Source organism: Saccopteryx bilineata, chromosome 5, assembly GCF_036850765.1.
Source record: "Saccopteryx bilineata isolate mSacBil1 chromosome 5, mSacBil1_pri_phased_curated, whole genome shotgun sequence".
Taxonomy (NCBI): domain Eukaryota; kingdom Metazoa; phylum Chordata; class Mammalia; order Chiroptera; family Emballonuridae; genus Saccopteryx; species Saccopteryx bilineata.
In genome coordinates, this window is record NC_089494.1 from 230,401,621 (window position 1) to 230,425,052 (window position 23,432).

A 23,432-nucleotide genomic window follows, 5' to 3' on the forward strand; every position below is an offset into this window, starting at 1 on the left:
TATAAAAACCCCCGAATAGCCAAAGCAATCCTAAAGAAAAAGAATGAAGCTGGGGGCATTACAATACCTGACTTCAAACTCTATTATAGGGCCACGACAATCAAAACAGCATGGTATTGGCAGAAAAATAGACACTCAAACCAATGGAACAGAATAGAAATCCCAGAAATAAAACCACATATATATAGTCAAATAATTTTTGATAAAGGTGCCAACAACACACAATGGAGTAAAGAAAGCCTCTTCAATAAATGATCCTGGAAAAACTGGAAAGCCACATGCAAAAGAATGAAACTGGACTACAGTTTGTCCCCCTGTACTAAAATTAACTCAAAATGGATCAAAGATCTAAACATAAGACCTGAAACAATTAAGTACATAGAAGAAGACATAGGTACTAAACTCATGGACCAGGGTTTGAAAGAGCATTTTATGAATTTGACTCCAAAGGAAAGAGAAGTGAAGGCAAAAATTAATGAATGGGACTACATCAGACTAAGAAGTTTTTGCTCAGCAAGAGAAACTGATAACAAAATAAACAGAAAGCCAACTAAATGGGAAATGATATTTTCAAACAACAGCTCAGATAAGGGCCTAATATCCAAAATATACAAAGAACTCATAAAACTCAACAACAAACAAACAAACAATCCAATAAAAAAATGGGAAGAGGACATGAACAGACTCTTCTCCCAGGAAGAAATACAAATGGCCAACAGATATATGAAAAGATGCTCATCTTCGTTAGTTATTAGAGAAATGCAAATCAAAACTGCAATGAGATACCACCTCACACCTGTTTGATTAGCTATTATTAGCAAGACAGGAAATAGCAAATATTGGAGAGGCTGTGGAGAAAAAGGAACCCTCATACACTGTTGGTGGGAATGTAAAGTAGTACAACCATTATAGAAGATAGTATGGTGGTTCCTCAAAAAACTGAAAATAGAACTACCTTATGACCCAGCAATCCCTCTACTGGGTATATACCCCAAAAACTCAGAAACATTGATACGTAAAGACACATGCAGCCCCGTGTTTATTGCAGCATTGTTCACAGTGGCCAGGACATGGAAACAACCAAAAAGCCCATCAATAGATGACTGGATAAAGAAGATGTGGCACATATACACTATGGAATACTACTCAGCCATAAGAAATGATGACATCGGATCATTTATAACAAAATGGTGGGATCTTGATAACATTATACAAAGTGAAATTAGTAAATCAGAAAAAACCAGGAACTGCATTATTCCATACGTAGGTGGGACATAAAAGTGAGACTAAGAGACATTGATAAGAGTGTGGTGGTTATGGGGGGGAGGGGGAAGAGGGTGAGAGAAAGGGGGAGGGGGAGGGGCACAAAGAAAACTAGATAGAAGGTGACAGAGGACAATCTGACTTTGGGTGATGGGTATGCAACATAATTGAACGACAAGATAACCTGGACATGTTATCTTTGAATATATGTATCCTGATTTATTGATGTTACCCCATTAAAAAAATAAAATTATTTAAAAAATTAAAAAAAAATTGTCCCCATCTGCAACAGGAGAGGTTTTGCTTAGAGAGTCTACAATCCTTTCACCCTCTAAAAGGGTATGTAATTCTATGGCTTTATTAACTAACTCATTGGCTCACAACTGTCAAAATATTCAAAACTGATTATTTTCATGTTTAAATATTGTTTCCTTTATTTTAAGAAAAACTAAAAAACAAACAAACAGGCATATGTAGGCCAGACTGATACCTTTGATGGAAATCGTTGAGTAGTTTATCTAGTCTAGTAGATTCAAACAACATAGGTATGTGACTAGTCTCAACATCCTTGCTCAAGATGACAGAATGTAGATTATTTTTACATGTAGTAAGGATAATTTATTTTAAATGACTTTATGCTTTAAAGTCTTTTTCACACTCCATAGTGACTATGCACATGGCCTGAAATAAAATAGAATTCAAGTAAAATAGAAATACTCTAAAGGCAGCTCACTGACAATCAACAGCTTTGAAAGCTTGGATTGTAAAAGCACAGAAATTGCCTGGAGAAAGGGGGAAAATAAAACCCATTACCTAGCAAACTGCTCTGCAGCCTCTAGTCTAAAATGTTGTCTGGTTTCTGTAGTGGCCTAAAAGAAGAGCAATTCAGACCAGGGTGAATCCCCATGGGTCTGTTTCAGTCTGAAGAATCTATTAGAAAACAGGAGACTCAATCCTAGCATGGAGGTTCATGGAATATCTCTGAAGAGATTGTGGGCAGTTTTAGGATTGAATAAGGAATCTCATAGTCTAAGGTGGCTATGAATCCCTTAATATTATGAACACAGGCTGTGGAAATTCCAATGGCAGTGCTTCCCAAAGTGTGATGCCTGGGTATTTAAGGCAATGCATTTCCCTGCCCACCCATCTGTGAATGTTCTACTGTGGCTTGCTCTGGACCCATGCTGCCCAAAGTGGGGCTGTTAGGCACATACGGCTGGCCACTGAATACTTGAAAGTGGCCAACCAAACTGAGATATGCTGTAAGTACAAACTGTACATCTGATTTTAAAATCTTAGTGCAACAAAAAGAATGTAAAATGTCTCACTAATAATTTTTTGTATTGATCACACGTTGCGAAGATCTTATTTTTTGGGCCTAACCTGTGGTGGTGCAGTAGATAAAGCATCAACTTGGAAATGTGGAGGTTGCTGGTTCAAAACCCTGGGCTTGCCTGCAAAGCACATATGGGAGTTGATGCTTCTTGCTCCTCCCCACTTCTCTCTCTGTCTCTCTCCCCTTAGTAAAAAATATACTGCTTACAAAAATTAGGGGATCAGGGAATGTGCAGATACTCCAGTACTTTTAGCCTTTTTTAGAGTGCATTTTCACCAATGAAATAAAAGTTGGTTTTGCATCTTATATGCATAATTGAACAACTTTCTTTGACTTGTCGTTTGCTTTCCTGATGTTCTTGTTTAATTAAAAAAAAATCAAATGCTTTTTTTTTAATCACTTCATATTCATTTTGAAACATCCCCTAATTTTGTGAGCAGTATAAATAAGTAAATAGAAAAGATCTTATTTTGGATAAATTGAGTTAAATAAGACATAATTAACATTATTTTTGCCTGTTTCTTTTTATTTTTTTCGATGTGGCTATTAGAACATTTTGATTATAAGTGTTGTCTGTCTGCATTTGTGGCACACATATATTTCTACCGGACAGTGCTGCTCTGGCCAGACACTACTGTTGAGAGGGCCTGTCCATCCCAGGACTCTACTCTGACAGCATGCTGGGAGCTGTATCTGGGACCACTAGAGAAGGCTCTAGCTCAGGCGAGTGAGGAGAATCTATCTGATGGCCAACAGCAGAGGGCTGTGTTGGGAGCTTCGAGCTGGGTGAGGGCGATGTGTCTGGGGCTATATGCAGATGAGGTGGAGAGAGGGAATAATAGATCTTAGCACTTTCTGTTTCCTTATTAAGTAGATTTACTTAATTGGGAAAAATAATGAGGAAATTTAAAAATATATTAGTATAGGTAGGTCTGTGGCTATATAAATATAGCAATTGAAGTTTGTTTTATATATCCAAGTGACTGTGTACTTAAGACTCTTTAGATAAAACCATTGAATATATATATATATACCAATGCTGATTTTTCTTATAAATCCTTAACTTTTTATTTTATTTTATACTAAATACAGCACAGGGTGCATTTCCTCCATTACATCAGCAGATATATATTCTGGTTTTGGACCAGAGGAAGGAGAGAGACTAACTTTTCTGCACTACACTGTTTCTTCTCTAAGTTTATCTATATCTGTAGCAGTCCTGTTTTACACTAAATTGCTACTGACACTTATTCAAAGCGGCCAAAGCTTAGGACCTGTGAGAGGAGTTGGTAATATGCCAAGCTGCCCTTTTGAATGTTTCTATCAGCCCCTGAGGACTCAAGTTGCATTTTTATGAAAGGATGTTCAAGAACTTTCTGTTTAAATAGTGTACAAGAGTTCTACTGAAGATATTTTTTTTTCTGTTAAAGTCAACAATTAAGGAACTTATAAAGAGCAGAAAAACAGCTTTAGAATGAAAGTAGTTTTGAAAATAAAATTGAGGCCCTGGCCGGTTGGTTTAGTGGTAGAACGTTGGCCTGGCGTGCGGGAGACCCGGGTTCGATTCCCGGCCAGGGCACATAGGAGAAGCGCCCATTTGCTTCTCCACACCCCCCTCCTTCCTCTCTGTCTCTCTCTTCCCCTCCCGCAGCCAAGGCTCCATTGGAGCAAAGATCGCCCGGGCGCTGGGGATGGCTCCTTGGCCTCTGCCCCAGGTGCTAGAGTGGCTCTGGTCGCGGCAGAGCGACGCCCTGGATGGGCAGAGCATTGCCCCCTGGTGGGCAGAGCGTCGCCCCTGGTGGGCATGCTGGGTGGATCCCGGTCAGGCGCATGCGGGAGTCTGTCTGACTGTATCTCCCCGTTTCCAGCTTCAGAAAAATACAAAAAAAAAAAAAAAAAAAAAAAAACCTAAAAAAGAAAGAAGAAAAAAAAAGAAAATAAAATTGAGTTCATTAACCATTTTCTTCTACAACAAGAAATTTATTTATTTATTTGCTTACTTGACAGTTTGATAAGTCCCCCAGGTGAAAGTATACAGTAGGTGCCAATTTCACGAAATCTTGAAGTTAGTTAAGAAGAAATCTCACAGAGGACAATTTCTGGTACATACTTGAAAACCTCAAAATGGAGGAACTCACACTTGGCAAAAGCAGCAGAAATTCTTTTGAATAAAAAAGATCAAGAGGGCCACCATCAATTTTAGCAGACTCCCTAACAATAATGTGTCTGGCAGGCCAAATTTTCTTACAGGCTTTGTTCCCTCTATTGTTGAGAAGCCAAGAATAGAGTTGAACTAAAGAGGCTTAGCTTGTTTTTGGCCATCGTATTGTGTTATCAATGTTATGAAATAATATGCAGTGTTAGAAAAATATGCACAGGAAAAGGGAGTTCTTCAGAACTTCTTTATTTCTTCTGTATTTAAATTAGTCCTGTGGGAAAAGGGAACAGAAGAGGAAAAATGTTTCTTTCATTTTATAAACACATGTAATACAAGAGCTCCTTAATCTAGAATGAATTTGGCTGAGTATCTCTGGGTGGTGACCTCTGGGTTATAGTGTGGAACATTCCTTGATCTCAACCAGTTGCAGCTATTAATGAGTGCATAACACCAGGATGTAAAACATATCATAGTCCTTATTTGTCTAACCTAAATGCCATCATCTTCGGGCCCTCCTGCATTTACCTGGCAGAAAATCAATTCTCAGTTATTATTCCGGCCCTTTTCCCCCCCAAAGAATCATTTAAGAATCATAGACTTACACTGTTTCAGGAACTTTGGGAAGGGGCCTAAATTTAGTCCTTGGATGGACATTGACTTCATTCTCATTGACTCATTTCCCTGATTGTGGCTACTGTGTTGGGCAAGACTGTGGTGAATGAAGCAGATCTTTGCTTGGTGCATCCCTGAGTTCACCTGGAGGAGCTACCAACACCTATCCTGGGTGCTGCCCATGAATGGGGCCCAAATAACTGCCATTCCTAGAACCAGATCCTACGTTTAGTCTGGGAACAGGCCCCGTTTTAGCCTAGGTTTCCTCCAAAATGTCATAAGGACTTTTATGCAGGCAGTATATTTATTGATCCTAGGACACGGAAGTGAGATAATGGGGACAGTGAGATGGGGAAGGAGGAAAGACAGTATGAAGGTATGTTATAAAGGTCAGTGCATTGGGCAACAAGGCTTCAATTTGGCCAAAACCTTCTGAATATCACACTGAGTGCCTTGCAGCATTGCCTGCTCAAATGACTGAAGGTGGAAAATTTTACACACACACACACACACATATATATATATATATATATATATATATATGGCCACTCGCTGCCTGTGTTCTCCCCTGGCCTTTTCTATGTGTTCATGTACACCTAGTGTTTCTTCCTTGTCTTATAATGGCACAATCCTAATGGATTAGGGCCCCACTCTTATAACCTTGATGGGATTTAATCACCTCCTTATACTCCCTATCTTCAAATATGGTTGTATCAGAGGTTAAAGCTTCAACATATAAATTTTTTGTGTCCCACCCAAAGGCAGGGAAACTGGAGTGTTTATCTTCCAGCACTCGTCCATCTTGGGTGGTGGCAGCTTCCTGGGGATGTTAATTCTTCTGCCATTTCTGGCCTGTTCCTATAGGAAAGTCATGAGAAAACTTTCAAGCAGAAGTTGTCCAGAATGACCTTGTGGATCTAAGGAAAAGGTGAATGCCAAGGGAATATATGATGGACACTGATAGCTACAGTGGGGTGAGGTAGGGAATGGAGTTACGGCAGTTAATTTGGAAAAGAGATGAACTAAGTAATTAATAATATGAGCAGAACTGGCCCATAGGAAGGTTTTGTTTAATTTTAACTTATTTAAAATATTTAGTTATTTTATTAAAAATCAATAAATATACTGCATTATTAGCAGTGCCTATTTGCATTTTCTTTATTTTAGTTACTTTAAAAATATTCTACACTTCACACTTTATACTAATTCTAATGTTTGTTCTTCTTTGTTAGGTTTAAATTAATGCATTTAATTATTTTTCTTTTTCATGTTTTTTTTTTTTTCATTTTTCAGGCACAAGGTAATGGTGTATGCCAGGGTCTAAAAACTTAAATGTCTACAGGACCTGGTGGGTAACATCAATAGATGAGAATAAAACTAATGATTGTGCCTATATCATAGGGTTGTTGGGAGGATTGAATGGATCAAGTGCTTAGAACCATACTTAGCATTAAGTACTCAATCATTGCTAGCTATTGTCTTTATCAGCTGTTAATTAAAATTTTAATTAAACTTTTAATTTTGACATAATTATAGGTTCACATACAGTTGTAGTTTCAGAAGTACAGACAAATCTCATATTTCCCAGTCCCCGATGGTAACATGTTGCAAAGCTGTAGTACAACCTCACAGCCAGAAAACTGCTATTAATACAGCTGAGACACAGAATGCCTCCATCTTCTCTGCCTGGCTTCTGATGAGAAATCCTCGGTCACTCGAATGGTCTGCCCCCTGTAGGTAAGGAGTCATGACTTTCTTCTTGTCATTGGGATGTTTTTCTTTGTCTTGACTTTTACGAAGTTTGTTAAGTGTCTCAGTGTGGATTTCTTTGCCTTTTTTCCTGTATGAGGTATGCTTAACTTCCTGATCTGTAGGGGTATAGATTTTGCCAACTATGGAAAGTGTTTTGCTATTATTTCTTTGAGTACTTTGTTAGCTCTCTTTCTCTTCTCTTGCTACTCTGATGACAAATGGTAGATTTTTTTGTTATTGTCCCACAAAATTGTTCACGGATGTCTTGTTTGGATTTGGTTCTGTGTCTGCTGTTCAGCTTGAGTAACTTCTATTGCTCTGTCGATTTCACTGATTTTCCTCTAGTGGCTAGAGTCTAGCTCAGGGGTCTCCAAACTTTTTACACAGGGGGCCAGTTCACTGTCCCTCAGACTGTTGGAGGGCTGGACTATAAAAAAAAACTATGAACAAATCCCTATGCACACTGCACATATCTTATTTTAAAGTAAAAAAACAAAACGGGAATAAATACAATATTTAAACTAAAGAACAAGTAAAGTTAAATCAACAAACTGCCCAGTATTTCAATGGGAACTATGGGCCTGCTTTTGGCTAATGAGATGGTCAATGTGCTCCTCTCACTGACCACCAATGAAAGAGGTGCCCTTTCGGGAAGTGCGGAGGTGGGGGGCGAATAAATGGCCTCAGGGGGCTGCATGCAGCCCGCGGGCCGTAGTTTGGGGACCCCTGGTCTAGCCTGTCCATTCTGCTGAAGCTTATCCATGGAGTTTTAAAATTTCAGTTATTGTATTCTCAGTTCTAAAACTCCGTTTGGTTCTATTGATATGTGTTAGTTCTTTACTGAGACTTTCTAGTTATTTGCTGAGATGTTCTACTTTTTAAAAAATTTGTTTCAAGCATGTCTGTTCGCTGAGTCAGTTTTATGACGCTGCTTTAAAATTATTCTCATATAATTCTAACATCACTGGTGCCTTGGTGTTGGTGTCACTATTATTATCTTTTTCATTCAGTTGGAGATCTGTTTTTTGGTAAAGACAGTTATTTTCAATTGAAACCAGGACATTTGGTGTATTATGTTATAAAACTCTGGATTTTATTTTAGCCTTCTATTTTAACTTGCTTCTCTGACACTGCTTTGGCAGAGGAAGGGGGCACTGTCTTTACCATCTACTATATTTCCTCATGTATAAGATGCACCCTTTTTAAAAAAAATTGGGGTCTAAAAACTGGGTGCGTCTTATACAGTGGCTGTAGATTTTTTAACTTGCATTTCCCGCTTTTCGCTTGGATGAGGACTTGTATGAATTTTATGATGTATAAAACTTGAGTTCAATAATTTTATGTAATTCACTTTTTTTTCAAATTTCAGACTCCAAAATTAAGGTGCGTCTTATGCATGGGAGTGTCTTATACATGAGGAAATACGGTACTCCCAGCTGGTGTTAGAAATTCAGATTTCCCATGTCTGCATTGACAGTGCAGGGGATGTGCTCCTCATTACTGCTGGGTGGGGTTGGGAGTGTCAGCTCCTGACTAGGCCTCCTATGATACCTCCCTGGCTGGGAGGGGTAACAATGTCTGGTACTGCTTCCTATGTGGCCTCCAGTGACACCATGGAGTAGGGATGTGTGTGGTCTCAATAATTGGTTTTGGCGTCTTGTTTAAATCTATTTAGCAAATTTATTTTTAAGTTTATGTAAAATGCTATTAACATAAACAATGTATAATTAGTTTTATATTTATATGTACTGAAGTGATTTACAGTGATGTCTTATTTCAAAGAGCTTTATACTTACTCAAGTTTAATAAACACTGACATAGGTGACTACATGATCTGATACCCATACCAGGAGTCCTGGGGATATTTATTCTGCCCTCTAGTTTCTCTCACCAAGGGGAAAAATTAGAAAGGCCTGGGGCCCTGTCACTATATATAGCACATCATGCTGGTCTGACACTGACTTCTTACACATAAGACAGAAATAAACTCTTACTAAGGACTCAATTTGTTGCCTGTTGCTGGCGTAACACATTGCCATAAACTGATTGGCTGCAACACAAATGTCTTCTTATAGTTCTGGAAGTCCAAACTCCAAAATCAATTTCATTGGGCTAAAATCCAGATGTCAGCAGGGCTGGTTTGTTCTGGAAACTCTAGGAGAGACTGTTTCCGTACCTTTGCTAACTTGTAAAAGCTGCCTGCATACCTTGACTTGTGGTCTCTTTCTTCTTCATTTTCGGAGCCATCACTGTAGCATCTTCCAGTCTCTCTCTTGCTCTCTGTCTGTCCTCTGCTTCTATAATCATGTCTCCTTTTCTGATTCCGACACTCTTGCCTCCCTCATAAGACCCTTATGATTACATTGGGGTTACCTGGATAGGCCAGGATAATCTGCCACTTTCAAGAGCTTTCATTTAATGACATAGACAAAGTCCCTTTTGCCAGGTAAATTAAGGTATTTACGAGTTCCAGGGATTTAAAGACATCTTTGAAGGGCTTTTATTCAGTTTACCACAGAAGATTCAACCAAATTGAATTTTAAATGACTGTCCTTTCCACCAGAATATATGTACCACCGTAACAGGGAGTTTTGTTTTGCTGCAATTGTCCACCAATGTTTTCTTGGCTTCCTGCTAATGCAGTGATGGTCACATTTTTACAATTGTCACTGCTGAGGAGGCAGCTTCAAAAAACTCTGGTAATAGAACATCTGAGGTAGAAAAAACAGTATTTGCAAGCCATCATGCCAGAATATACTATTTATTCATATTAATAACACTATTAAATAAATGTCAAAACATTTCATAAGCAAATATATATATACATATATATATTTAAAAAGCATAACCCATGATTCAAACATAATTTTTTTTCTGGCAGTTTTGCATGGTTTAGAGTGTAAACTCTAAAGTCACACTGCTCTATATTCATATCCTGACTTTGCCACTCATTAGCTGTATGACTGGGCAAATTACTTAGATATCTTCTTCTTCAGTCTCCTCATCTGTGAAATAAAAGTAATAGCTGTACCTACCTCACACAGTTGTGAGAATTAGATGAAATAATCTAATGCACTTAAAACAGGGCCTGACACAGGGATCTCTTATAATTCTTATTTTCAATGCAACAATTTTCTTCCAACATCATTTTTATTTAGTTGCAATTACAGGATACATAAAGCATTGTGTCCTGCTCTTTTAATTTAATGTTCATAGTCTTCCTCCACATTTCTATTTTATTAACTGAAGTACTATTTTTTTTTTTTTCATTTTTCTGAAGCTGGAAACAGGGAGAGACAGTCAGACAGACTCCCGCATGCGCCCGACCGGGATCCACCCGGCACGCCCACCAGGGGTGACGCTCTGCCCACCAGGGGGCGATGCTCTGCCCCTCCGGGGCATCGCCATGTTGCGACCAGAGCCACTCTAGCGCCTGAGGCAGAGGCCACAGAGCCATCCCCAGTGTCCGGGCCATCTTTGCTCCAATGGAGCCTTGGCTGCAGGAGGGGAAGAGAGAGACAGGGAGGAAAGCGCGGCGGAGGGGTGGAGAAGCAAATAGGCGCTTCTCCTGTGTGCCCTGGCCGGGAATGAACCCGGGTCCTCCGCACACTAGGCCGACGCTCTACCGCTGAGCCAACCAGCTAGGGCCCCTGAAGTACTATTTTTTTTTTTTTTTTTTTTTTAATTTTTATTTATTCATTTTTTAGAGAGGAGAGAGAGAGAGACAGAGAGGGAGAGAGAGGAGAGAGAGACGGGGGGAGGAGCTGGAAGCATCAACTCCCATATGTGCCTTGACCAGGCAAGCCCAGGGTTTCGAACCAGCGACCTCAGCATTTCCAGGTCGACGCTTTATCCACTGCACCACCACAGGTCAGGCCTGAAGTACTATTTTTAATGACAGCCTGATATTTCATAATATTTCTATATTTTGCTTAAACATTTCCCTGTTAGTGGACATTTATTTTATGATTATTAGTGATATTATAACCTTACTTCGTAATAATGCTTTTTTCTTTCTTTTGAGTGATTTATTTGCAACTGTTCTCAGGAGAAAGAGAGAAGGGGAAAAGGCAGGAAGCATCAACTCCCATACGTGCCTTGACCAGGCAAGCCCAGGGTTTTGAACTGGTAACCTCAGCGTTCTAGGTCAATACTTTATCCACTGTGCCACCACAGGTCAGCCTTTTAAAAAAATTATTTTTAAAGATTTTTTTATTCATTCTTAGGAGTATAATTTTTGTGTTCAACATTTAAAACTTTTTTCTTCTTCTATGCAGTTCCAAAGAAGCAACTACTTTCATTACATGATAGAATAAAAATCAGACACATTGTATTACTGCAATGAAGTTTCTATACAAGACTGATCAAATTTTCATTATCATTGTTGTTGTCACTCATTCATTCAACAAACATTTATTATTCTCTAGGATGTGTCAGGTTTTCTTTTGGGATAAGGAGGAAGTTAGAAGAGGAAGCCAGAAATTGACAAAAAAGAGTGTGGGAAGCTCCGAACACAAATACCACTTTATATACAAACCTTCAGGTTGATTCTCTGTATCTCCTTATGCGTAACATGGAATCTACACCCAAGTTAAAAGGAGGCATTTTCTCCTCTCTAGCAACTAAAATTATGTCAATTTGATCTTGCTCATCGAAACATACAAATTTTATAGAAGCCATGGGGATATTGTGTAAGAAGGAAGTCCCTGTCTCTAAGAAGTCATAGATGCCCTTTTACCTGCTACATTTCAATTTTATTAAAATAAAAAGACAGTAATAATATTGTTTGAATCTTCTCCATGGAGGAGGAGGGAGAAATCTTTTTAATTCCACCATCAGATCTCTTCTTTTGACGGTGCCCAATGTAAAAGTCTGAGTTAATACTCTGTTTTCTATTAAAGCTACTAAACTTTTCACATCAGAAATAGTAAAGATTGAGCTTTTTTTTTTTAGCCCACCACATCCTGAGTTCAGTTTTACACCTTTTCATTAATGTAGTTGAAATTCTCTCATTATGTAGTTTCTCTCTTTCAGTCTCTGTCTGTCTTTTCAACAACACCCTGCTGAGTTTCACTCGGTGAAGTGCCAGTTTTCTTCACTATGTGCCTTGGGGATGACATTCCTGTGGCAACTGCCTAAACTGTTTGACTAATAAGGCAACGAATGCTTTCTTCAGCAAACAGTATAATATTATGGAAACTGTCCCAATTATCACTGATAAAGAATTATGTTGATCTAGATGTTTTGGTTATAAATCAGCCCACTCTGGTTTTCTTGAGAACTAAGAGAGACAACCTAGACATTCTTCTCCCTTCTAATTTCATAAACTTTGAGAGCCTCATTTCCATTAAGGCAGCAATATGAGCCACCAGAGTCACCTAGCTAGCGTAGGCAAAGTGAGTTAGAAATCAGTTTTCTAGTCACTACAATATCAATTACCTATATTTTCTTTCTTTATTTTTAAAGAAAGGAAAGAGAAAGAGGGGGGAGAAGTGGGAAACATCAATTTATAGTACAGTAGTTGCTTCCTGTCTGTGCCTTGGCCAGGCAAAACTGGGGTTTTGAATCGACAACCTCAGTGTTCCTGGTTAACACTTTAGCCACTGCGCCACCACAGGTCAGGTTCAATGAACTATCTTAAGACAGTTCTTTTAGGGATTAATTTGATGAAAGTTTTAAGTCCTCTTACATATAAGTATGTGTATATGAGCACTTTTCTTGGGAGAAAACCAACTTTATTACCATAATTACACTAACTAGAACACACACACTCTCTCTTCTCACACATGTACACACACATTTTTTCCCCCCATATAATTACAGAAAGTTTCTGACCTCTGCTCCATCAAACAACACATGTCTTGGGGGAAAATGTGTCAACCGGTCATCAGGAGTATCTGAATGGGTGAAGACAGGCAGGAGAGACTGGGGCTGGGAGAAGACAACGGATCACAAAAGAGAACTTTTATGAGATTCATTCTGAGGACAGGTCACTGTACTCGAGGCCCTCACCAGAGTAAATGAGGATTTAGAATCAGAAGGCCTTGGTTCAGATCTGTGCCCTCTGCCCTCTTCCCATGTGTCTCCACCCCCGGGCCCATTTTTCCTAATTGTATGACTTTAGGTAAGTCTTTAAACCTCTGCGATCCTTAGGATTTTTTTAAAAAATGCAATCTTGTCAGATTCCTTCTCATATCATGAAATAGGATAATTTTTAGTGCACTTGCCAGTCCCGTCCTCATCTGCAGGCTGACTGCCAGTTCTGTTATTCAGGGCTCAGCTGCATTGTTACCCCTGAGAGGAGCCTCTGCCACCACCAGATCTGAATTAGCCTCCTTCTCCATCACTCTCAGTTCCATCACCCTGCTTTATTTTAGTTAAGACACTTTTCACATGTACAATTGTTTCCTTTTTACTTATTTGATTACCTATTGTCTCTCTCCCCACACTAACACAAAACTCCTAAGCCTGTACCATGGTTACAGTTCCTGGGACATGGTGGACTGTCAAATTTTGGAGTTAGGAAAGCAGTGGTTTAGGACACAGACTCCGGAGCAGGACTAGTTGGCTTTGAAATTTAGCTTTTAAATTTACTAGTTGGGTGACATCAGGCGGGTTAACTTCTCTATGCCTCACATTCACCACCAATGAAAATGAGGGATTTGATAACTTATACTTTATAAACATGTTAATACACTTAAAGTACTTGGAAGTACTTTGGCACATTGTAAATCTTACCTACCGTATAAGCACTGTTTTATACTCTTCGATGAGTGAATAGAGTGTTAATACATTAATATGAGCACACGTGATCCTTATCATAAGGTGACCAACTTTAAAAAATTTTATTATTGTTATTATTAAATTTAATGCAGTGACATTGATAAATCAGGGTACATATGTTGAGAGAAAACATCTCCAGATTATTTTGACATTTGATTATGCTGCATACCCCTCACCCAAAGTCAAATTGTCTTCCGCCACCTTCTATCTGGTTTTCTTTGTGCCCTTCCCCTCTCCCCACCTCCCCTCTCTCTCCTCCCCACTCCTTTCCATCACATTCTTGTCCGAGTCTCTGAGTCTCATTTTTATGGGTGACTAACTTTTTTATACAATGAAAAGGACAAAAATAAGTTGAAGAAAACAATATCGTAAATAAAAGAAACATTTTATTCACTGCAACAATACACTATAATATAATAAATGCATAATAAAAACATTTTTAATATTTTATATTATAATTATTTACATGCCTATTAATTTTTAATAAGTAAGAAAAAAGTAATCATTTAGGTACTAATACATCACATCACACGCAATGGATCTACTGCATCGATCGAATACGGACATTTACAGATGAGTCTTCCAATATCAAAAAGGAGGACATGTGGGAGGACACTTTTCAAGGTAGGACAGAATTTACAAAAGGACTGTCCTCCCTAAAGGAGGACGATTGGTCACCTTACTCAGGTTTGACAGTGAAAAAAGATTCACTTTTTGGGTAAAAGTCGTTGCTTCGTTCCATGGCACTGTGTCATCTGCCTGGCCCCCCACCGCTTAGCGGAAGAGGTGCGGTCCCTAACTCAGACAGAGTCCCCTGTCACCCACAGGTGGCACTGCTCGAGGTTCTTCCACGCCAGCAATGTCCGAGCCCTCACGGGGTGGTTCTCCTAGGGTAGGAACCCCCAGATTAGGGAGGCCCCGCGTCGCGTCCAGGAACCCAAGGGACGCTCCTGAGACTTTCCCGAAACTTCCGCAGGGGTGCGGGACCCGGGGCGCTGCGCCGACCGGTTTAGGCCTGTAGTCTGGGTAAACCGTGGAAGGGCGGAAAACCGGACTCGGCTCGCAGTAGTGAGAGGGGGTGGGGCTCTCGGAGGACGGGGCGGGGCTCTCGGAGGAGGGTGGGGCGGGGCTCTCGGAGGAGGGGCGGGGCGGGGCGATCGGGGGCGGGGCTGGCGAGCGCCGAGCTCCGGACTCCGTGACGCGGGCAGACTTCACACTCTTTCAGACTCTGCACCACCGATGCGCTCCAGCCAGGTAAGGGTGCTGGGGTCCGCAGGGGTGCCCTGGGGACTGCGGCACTTCGGGCGGGGAAGAGTGGGGACCGGAGTGGGTGCGGTGAGAGGTGGCATCCACATGTTCAGGGACTGATCAGGGACTAACCCTCGTGGAACGAGGAAGGATTTTCTCTCCTCCGCCCCGCGGCGAGCGCGTCACCCCAGTTAGGGACTCGGTCCTTTTCCGTCCGGGAAGAAGGGACAGGTGCGCGTTCCGGCGCGGTCCGGGCAGCGGCCGCCTCTCCACCTCCTGGGCTCCAGCACCGGCCTCTCCGAGGAGCACCGGCCCCTTTCCCTTTGGGTCGCGGGGCCGCGGCCGCTCTGGGGCAAGTTCAGCTTTGGGTTCACCTCCAGCTGCGCGGCAGACAGATTCCTCCTGTCTGCTTGGGCGGCAGCGCAGGCTTGATTGAAAGTTGGCAGAATCCACGGAGACATTCCACAGCCGCACGTGTCCGAGCCTCACCCCACCAAGCTCACTTTTTTCTTTTTTAAAACAATCTGGGAAATTCCATTTGAATCTTAAAAAGAGAGTTCGGTGAATGCAGGTATCGAAAAAACTAGGGCCTTGACCCAGGAGTGTGCACTTTTTCTCAGATCCCAAACTCTAGTTTGGAAACACTCATCTATGGTCATTCGTTGGAAGTTGGCATATTTGATTAGATGGGTTGATCTCAATGTGAACTTGAGACAATAGGGTGGTTAAGTGGGTTTGAAGGTTATCCAAAATGAGCATATACCCTGTATTTTTCCAGTGATTGCCCATTTTTCCATTTCGGAAATTCTGAGAATTTACTCTCTTCCAGATAATTCTCCCCTAAAGAGCAGGGAAGGAAAAAACAACCCTGACAAATCAGTGTGTTTCCCAGTTTGTTGCACGGGTAGCTCCTTAGTCTGCAAGAATCACAGGTAGTATGGAATGTTAGGATTTATATGCAGAAAAGTGTGTGTAATTTTCTCATTATGTATTTGAAAGTATTTTTTAAATTTAGTTACATTTTCATTGTTTAGTGAAGATACTACTACTCCGTACTCCAGCTAAGCTGCTCAATACATTACTACTCTTGCCAACTCATGATGCTTACTGCAGTGTGTTTATGTTAATCATCTTAGTTCTTCTCCCAAGGATGTGTGTGCACCGTGGTTTGTGGAACTGTACAGGGCAAATCAGTGCTGTGCTCTAGTTAGCCCCACGTTGGTCTCTGAACTAAAATTTTCACATCTGCCCATATATGAAGGAATATAGAATATTAATGTATGCTCTAGCACTTCCAACCTGATGTTTACCTACTTATTCTGTATCAAGATCAAGATAATCATCAGGTATTTTCAGCTGCTAGTTACTCAGGGCAGGGGCCGTATTTTAAAAAATTATAGTAAAGCTGAGAGAATGGCGACTTATGCTCCCTGAAGTTGGCTCTTGACAGGGTAGTTGGAGGGGATGTGGGCAGTGTTGGGCCATGTTTATGCTTGGGAAGGAATTGTTGGTCTCCCTGCCTTCCTCTGGGTATCCAGAGTGCTGGGAGCCTGGGCCTTATGCCTCTAAGCACACCTCTGCCTACAGGTTCCTCCAGGTTGACAGGTGTTGGTGTCTCCAACCCCTCCTCCCCAGCTCTTCTAGCTCCTTGTCATCTACCCTAACCCACTCCCTCATTGCCACTCCCTAAGGTCTTTGCCTTAGGGAGAATGACCTTAATGGACAAGGCAAGGAGACTTGGTCCACATGATTGACAGGAGTGTTAACCCTCAAGTCTGGTGCTGGGTTCCGTGTGGATGCTAAGTAAACTACTGTTGACAACAGTGTCACTCATTTCACAGAGCTTTCTATGCTCTCCTTTTATCCAGACTACACAGGCAAAGTGGAGTACCTGAAGTTGAACCTGGAGTAGCCTTTTGGGGGGGCTACCTGCCTTGGTTGGATTAGGGTCATGAATTGGACCTTCAAGCCTATTAAGAGTGAGATTGGCCCATGGTCACTGGCAATTTTAAAATTACCCTGAACCATGTGATTATGCCATGAGACTAGCTTGTTGAAAAGAAGCCCAGAGGAGGGGGTCTTAGTCCTTGCCTCCATCTCCAAATTTGTCCACCTGGCCTTGACGTGTCTCTGCTCAGCTCAATTAGTCTTTTCTTGGATTGGATTATAATCATCGTCTTTCTCAGCACATTTGACTGCTCAGAAATCAGAACTCAGATGACCACATGTACTGTGGTGTAGAAAATTACATTGTCTTTTGTTTAGGAGAATATAGATTTCTCGACTAACCTCTTCTGAGAGAGTAGAATGGTTTGGCCATGGCACTGTGCTGCCATTTTCCCTGCCTTTACTAATAATAAACGTTTTCTGACTATTCTGAGCCCAGTTTGGACCTCAGAGTCCTTACCATTCTAAGCATCCACTACCAAATGATCACAGTTGTCATAGGAAAGCCTCTCTCTTAGCCCTAGGTTAGATAGTATACTATATAGTTTACTGGTCATAGAGCCCTTGTTTCTATTTCTCAAATTCATTTGTCTAGGAGGACTCATTCTGTCACCTTGGCCTCTGACTCTTACCTCTCAATGAAGTTCAGCTTCTGTAAGTCTAATATTTTTATCTTAAAGGTGAGCCTGGTGTCATTGGTGGCCATGTGGCTTCAATGGAGGTTATCATTGTTTCCTTCTGGAGACCAGTTTATCACACAGTTGTCTTACCACCAGCAACATCCTCTCTTCCTGCTTCAGAGCTCATACCCTTCTTGGAATGTGCACCAAGTTCCTGTTTCTGGCTGGGCTGAGCAGAGAAGATTGACTACCCTCGCCTTGTGGGTCATCTCAACTTTCCCAACCCTGTTTTACCAGTTGAGTTGTTCCTCAGGCTTCCCTAAGGCATGGTGACCTTCCAGCTTTCTATTCCAGAAGCTTGATAACATTAACATGACTTTATGCTTACACACAGAGGAATGATAACCAGTCAGCTTCCACTGAATTGAGAAAAGCGTTGTTCCCAAACTGCCTTATCTGTAAAGAAAAGGCAAAGCTCTACTCCCAAGGTGGTGGCTATGCATTGGGAATACAGAAAACACCAATACTGGCAATTGTTCTATAGTGCAGCAGGTGCAGCTCTAGAGGATGACAGTGAAGGATGAGATGGTTAGAAAACACATCCTCAGCTGGAACCCACCAGGTACCATTATGAATGATAGCTTAGCCAGCACGAATACCTGTAGTGTGCCTTCTTTCTTCTGTGCTTCCACAGGCAGCCTTCCTTTTCAAAATAAAACCATTGAAGCCATTGCAACCTCTCTTTCCACGCAGTGTAGTTTTGCCCTAATGTGCTAAATGCTTCATGTAAGTTCTTTTTGTGATTGCTCACCTAGGGAAGAGCATAGGGCTTGATAAATACTTAACACACTGAATGAATTCTCCAGATAATTCAGATAATTGTGGACCCTTGGCAGTTAAGAAAAAAAAAAGATATTTGATCATAATTATTCAAGTTGTACCCAATAGCCTAAATTCTTCAAATTTTGATTGGACTTTCACTTCACTTTGTGTAGATTGAAGCATAGAGCATTCAACTTAAAATTCTCCAAATATATTGTTTCTAATTATTTAGACATATTTCTCATTGAAAACATTCTTGAAAGGGTGACATATACTATTATTATATTTCTGCGTCGATATATTTCTTCTTAGCATAGTGTTGTGATTCTCTTGGTTTTTATGGCTAAGATGAGTGGCTTTTGGAGGACAGAGGAGAGTTTGTGTTGATTAGGTTGTCTAGTCTGGTGAGTTTTATGTTTCTAAAGGAGGAAGACCTCTTTGGATTTCAGATGTGTGTGTGTGTGTGTGTGTGTGTGTGTGTGTGTGTGTGTATTTCCTTTTGGGGCTATATATCATTTATTGTTTAAGCTTAAAAGCTTTTAAAATGCTTAGCTACCTTGTATCAAATTGACAGACTTTTTTTTTTTTTAATTTTTTTTTTATTTGTTTATTTTTTTACAGAGACAGAGAGTGAGTTAGAGAGAGGGATAGACAGGAACAGAAAGACAGGAACGGAGAGAGATGAGAAGCATCAATCATTAGTTTTTCGTTGCACATTGTGACACCTTAGTTGTTCATTGATTGCTTTTTCATATGTGCCTTGACCGTGGGCCTTCAGCAGACCGAGTAACCCCTTGCTGGAGCCAGCGACCTTGGGTTCAGGCTGGTGGGCTTTTTGCTCTAACCAGATGAGCCCACGCTCAAGCTGGCGACCTCGGGGTCTAGAACCTGGGTCCTCTGCATCCCAGTCTGACGTTCTATCCACTGCGCCACCGCCTGGTCAGGCTCAAATTGACAGACTTTAAATTGTCATATACTATGTGAGATAATCATAATATAAAATCCCTGTCAAATATACCCTGTTCCTTTTATCTTTAAGTTTTGTGAAGGTCTAGCCTGATATAATAGGAAAGAGTTGGACTCCTTTTTATCCTGAGTAGAGCTCTAACACGTCTATTGGTTACTATTTCCTTAGGAACTCCCATGCCTCATATATCCCCCAATATTATATTTCAACCACTACTTGTGGGTTCTTCACATGGTCACCCCCCAAATGAGATTTTGACTTTCTTTCTCTACAAAGGAGTGATTTCAGAGTTTATTTTTCTGCAAATATAATTTAAGCATGCAGTAAAGTTAGTTTTCACTATTGGGATTATTTTTGTTTCCTCGAAGGCACTTGGCTTTCTTTTTTATTCTTTTGTTTTGAGTGATAAAAATGCTTGATTCTTTTTAGATTTTATTTTTTCATTTTTAGAGAGAAGGGGGAGAAAGGGAAAGAGAGAGAGAGAGAGACTGATAAAATGGGGAAGGAACAGGAAGCAGCAACTCTCATATGTACCTTGACCAGACAAGCTCAGGGTTTTGAACTGGTGACCTCAGTGTTCCAGGTTTATCCACTGTGCCACCACAGGTGAGGTAAAATGCTTGATTCTTTAACCATGCAAAGAAACAGAAATACAATTTACCTGAGTTATGCATGTTGTTAGATATGTAAATATAGATATGATGCTTTAAAATTTTTTTTAAAAATTGTCAACTGGATAAGTTGTCACATATTTAAACCAGTTCTAGAATCATTGCACTAAAGAATTCTTTGTGTGTGTGTGTGTGTGTGTGTGTGTGTGTGTGACAGAGAGAGAGAGAGAGTCAGAGAGAGGGACAGACAGGGACAGACAGACAGGAAGGGAGAGAGATGAGAAGCATCAATTCTTCATTGCAGCACCTTAGTTGCTCATTGACTGATTTCTCATATATGCCTTGACTGGGGGCTACAGCAGACTGAGTGACCCCTCCGCGTCTCAGTCCGACTATCTATCCACTGTGCCACCACCTGGTCAGACTAAAGAATTCTTACTCATAGGTTCTAGAGTTGTAGCTGGAAAAGGTATTTGGGGCTCAGCAGCTGGTGACACATCCTCTTGACATCCCTAGACTGGGGAGAGATCTGGATGCCACTGAGAGTCTCAGTTCTCAGGGAGCTCTTTGGACTTGCCCTTCCATCACTAAAATATTGTTGTTCTATAGAGTTTTATATGTTTACTGTAAAAAATGTAAGCAGTGGCCCTGGCCGGTTGGCTCAGCGGTAGAGCGTCGGCCTGGCGTGCGGGGGACCCGGGTTCGATTCCCGGCCAGGGCACATAGGAGAAGCGCCCATTTGCTTCTCCACCCCCACCCCCTCCTTCCTCTCTGTCTCTCTCTTCCCCTCCCGCAGCCAAGGCTCCATTGGAGCAAAGATGGCCCGGGCGCTGGGGATGGCTCCTTGGCCTCTGCCCCAGGCGCTAGAGTGGCTCTGGTCGCGGCAGAGCGACGCCCCGGAGGGGCAGAGCATCGCCCCCTGGTGGGCAGAGCGTCGCCCCTGGTGGGCGTGCCGGGTGGATCCCGGTCGGGTGCATGCAGGAGTCTGTCTGACTGTCTCTCCCCGTTTCCAGCTTCAGAAAAATACAAAAAAAAAAAAAAAAATGTAAACAGTATGTAAGCTTACATAGACGAAATTAAAATGACACTAAAACCATTCTAGAGGGAATCTTATTGAATCCCCTCCCCCCACCGTCAGTCATCTCTGTCATCATTTGCGTTTTCAAAAATCTTTAACAACTTTCTAAAAAAGAATGAACGTGAGAAGCATTGTGTACAACTGTTCATGCTACTCCAGATTATGGTATATATATCCATTACACTAGGAGGTTATGAGTTCAGGCATTATGTTCTTTAGGTAACATTATTTCATATAGGCATTTTCTTGCAGGAATAATTATTTCTAAGAGCTAGGTGGTAGTCTGTCATATTGATGCAGTGATGTTTGAACTACTTTCTAATTGTTGGACATTCAGGGCTGTTCCCACCTCCCCCCCTCTTTTAGTAAGTAGTGTAGCTAAACCTTTTTTTTTCCCGGAGTTTATTTCTTCTTAGGGTATAATTCAAAATACCACTCTGGGATTAAGAATTTCTAGTTTCTGTTGCTCATTGTCACAAGGACACAAAATAATAATTTGAAGAAGTGCACTAGCTATAAAAATGATATAAAGTTTCTATTATCTTCTTTTTTGATCTTTTAGGACAATAGTATCTGTTTTGTGTAAAGACACAAGTTTAGAATCATTGCACTAAAGAATTCTTTTTCTTTTTTTGTGACAGAGACAGAGAGAGTCAGAGAGAGGGACAGATAAGGACAGACAGACCAGAAAGGAGGGAGATGAAAAGCATCAGTTCTTCATTGCGGCACCTTAGTTTCTCATTGATTGCTTTCTTGTATGTTCCAGGGGGCCCTGACAGGTTCATTTGCAGAGGCTGCATTCTATTTTTTTTTATTGAAAAATTATTTTAAGAGACAGAGAGAGGAAGGGAGAGAGAGAGAATAAGAGAGGAGAGATAGAGATAGGGAAGCATTCATTTGTTGTTTCACTTAGTTGTGCATTCATTGCTTGCTTCCCATAAGTGCTCTGACTGGGGATTGAACATTAGTGTTTCAGGATGATGCTCTAACCAACAGAGCTAACCAGCCAGGACCTACAGTCTTGTTTATAATTTCTAGAGCTGCATTTCATTTTGGTGGATGCTTGGTAAGAAGAGTGTCCAGGGATCATTAACAAAAGGTGGAGAGATTGTTACATTATCTGTGAAACTGTATTTGACCCCAATACCTGGTCTAAGGTCCATGAACCTTCCTGTAAGCCGGGGCGAGGGCATTACAGTTTTGTAGGGAACTTCAGCCCTTCCCCCCATTTCCCTATTCCTGGGCAGCATGAGGAAGTGCGAGGGGCAGGGCAACCAGCAACACCAGGGAATTCTGTATTAATAGTTTCTTGGTAAAGAATTAGAGTAGAGTGAATTTCTGTGTAGATTTCCCCAGTAATATTTATGTCTAATGTTTGGAGTCTGGGATAGATGTCTAAGTCAGCTACTCACTGGTATTGTGTTCCCATGCCTTAGGTTATCCATCTATTAAACAAAGCATAATGACACATAATTAACAGTTCGCTCCGGAAAGACTCATGGCCTAATGCTTGTAAAGGACTTTGAGCCTTTCTCAGAGTGTTTTATACACACTCGTGAATAATGAGATGGCTTGCTCTATTTGGCAAAAGGTATCTATATTACACCCATTTTATAGATGAGAAAAGTGAACCTTGTCGAGGATGATAGCTTGTTGAGAATCTGAGGGTAAATTAAAGGTAGTATTTATGAAAATTTTCCTGGACTTTGTGGAACAGTGGAGTTGAAAATAAATTCTGTGTGAGTGGGTCTGTGTTAGGAAAACAGATTTCACAGTGTTTAAGCACATAGAAGCTTTTGGAGGGAAGGCTACATCTTTGTAAGGGGAAACCATGCTTGACAGATTTACTAGAGTGTTTAAAGAGCATTAAGTAATTATGGAAGCTAGGGATAAACTGATTTTCAAAGTGATTTGGAAAAGACACACCACAAAGGCTGTTACCTACACTGAGTCAGTGGAGGGTTGGCAGAAATGTTTTTACAAATCAGATATAGGGAGGGGACAAAGGCAGACAAAGGTTAGGCAGGGATGTACATTTTTCAGGATGTAAGTGTGAGTAAACTAGTCTTTTTCTCATTTTTTAAAAAAATAAACCATGTAAAAGGGAGTAGAGGTATAAACTCCAAATTTACAGTCAACACGACCCTATTAGACACTAAGAAGCCCAGCTGCCGGTTTCCCGTCCGTGCACAATGGCAGGGAGTGATGAAGAAGGCATGTAGGGAAAATGAGTCC

General features: G+C 40.9%; 1 protein-coding gene across 2 annotated transcripts in view; it reads left to right on the forward strand.

Annotated features, from left to right (window-relative positions):
* Nucleotides 1-15,068: 15,068 nt before the first annotated feature.
* TEC (tec protein tyrosine kinase) overlaps nucleotides 15,069-23,432 on the forward strand; it is a 130,890-nt gene continuing 122,526 nt past the window's right edge. Inside the window, exon 1 of one of the 2 annotated variants that reach the window (XM_066279005.1) lies at nucleotides 15,069-15,158. In XM_066279005.1, coding sequence (XP_066135102.1) covers nucleotides 15,144-15,158 — 15 coding nt within the window. In that variant the 5' untranslated portion in view covers nucleotides 15,069-15,143. The remainder of the gene's footprint in view (nucleotides 15,159-23,432) is intronic. The other variant, XM_066279004.1, reaches the window with a different exon arrangement.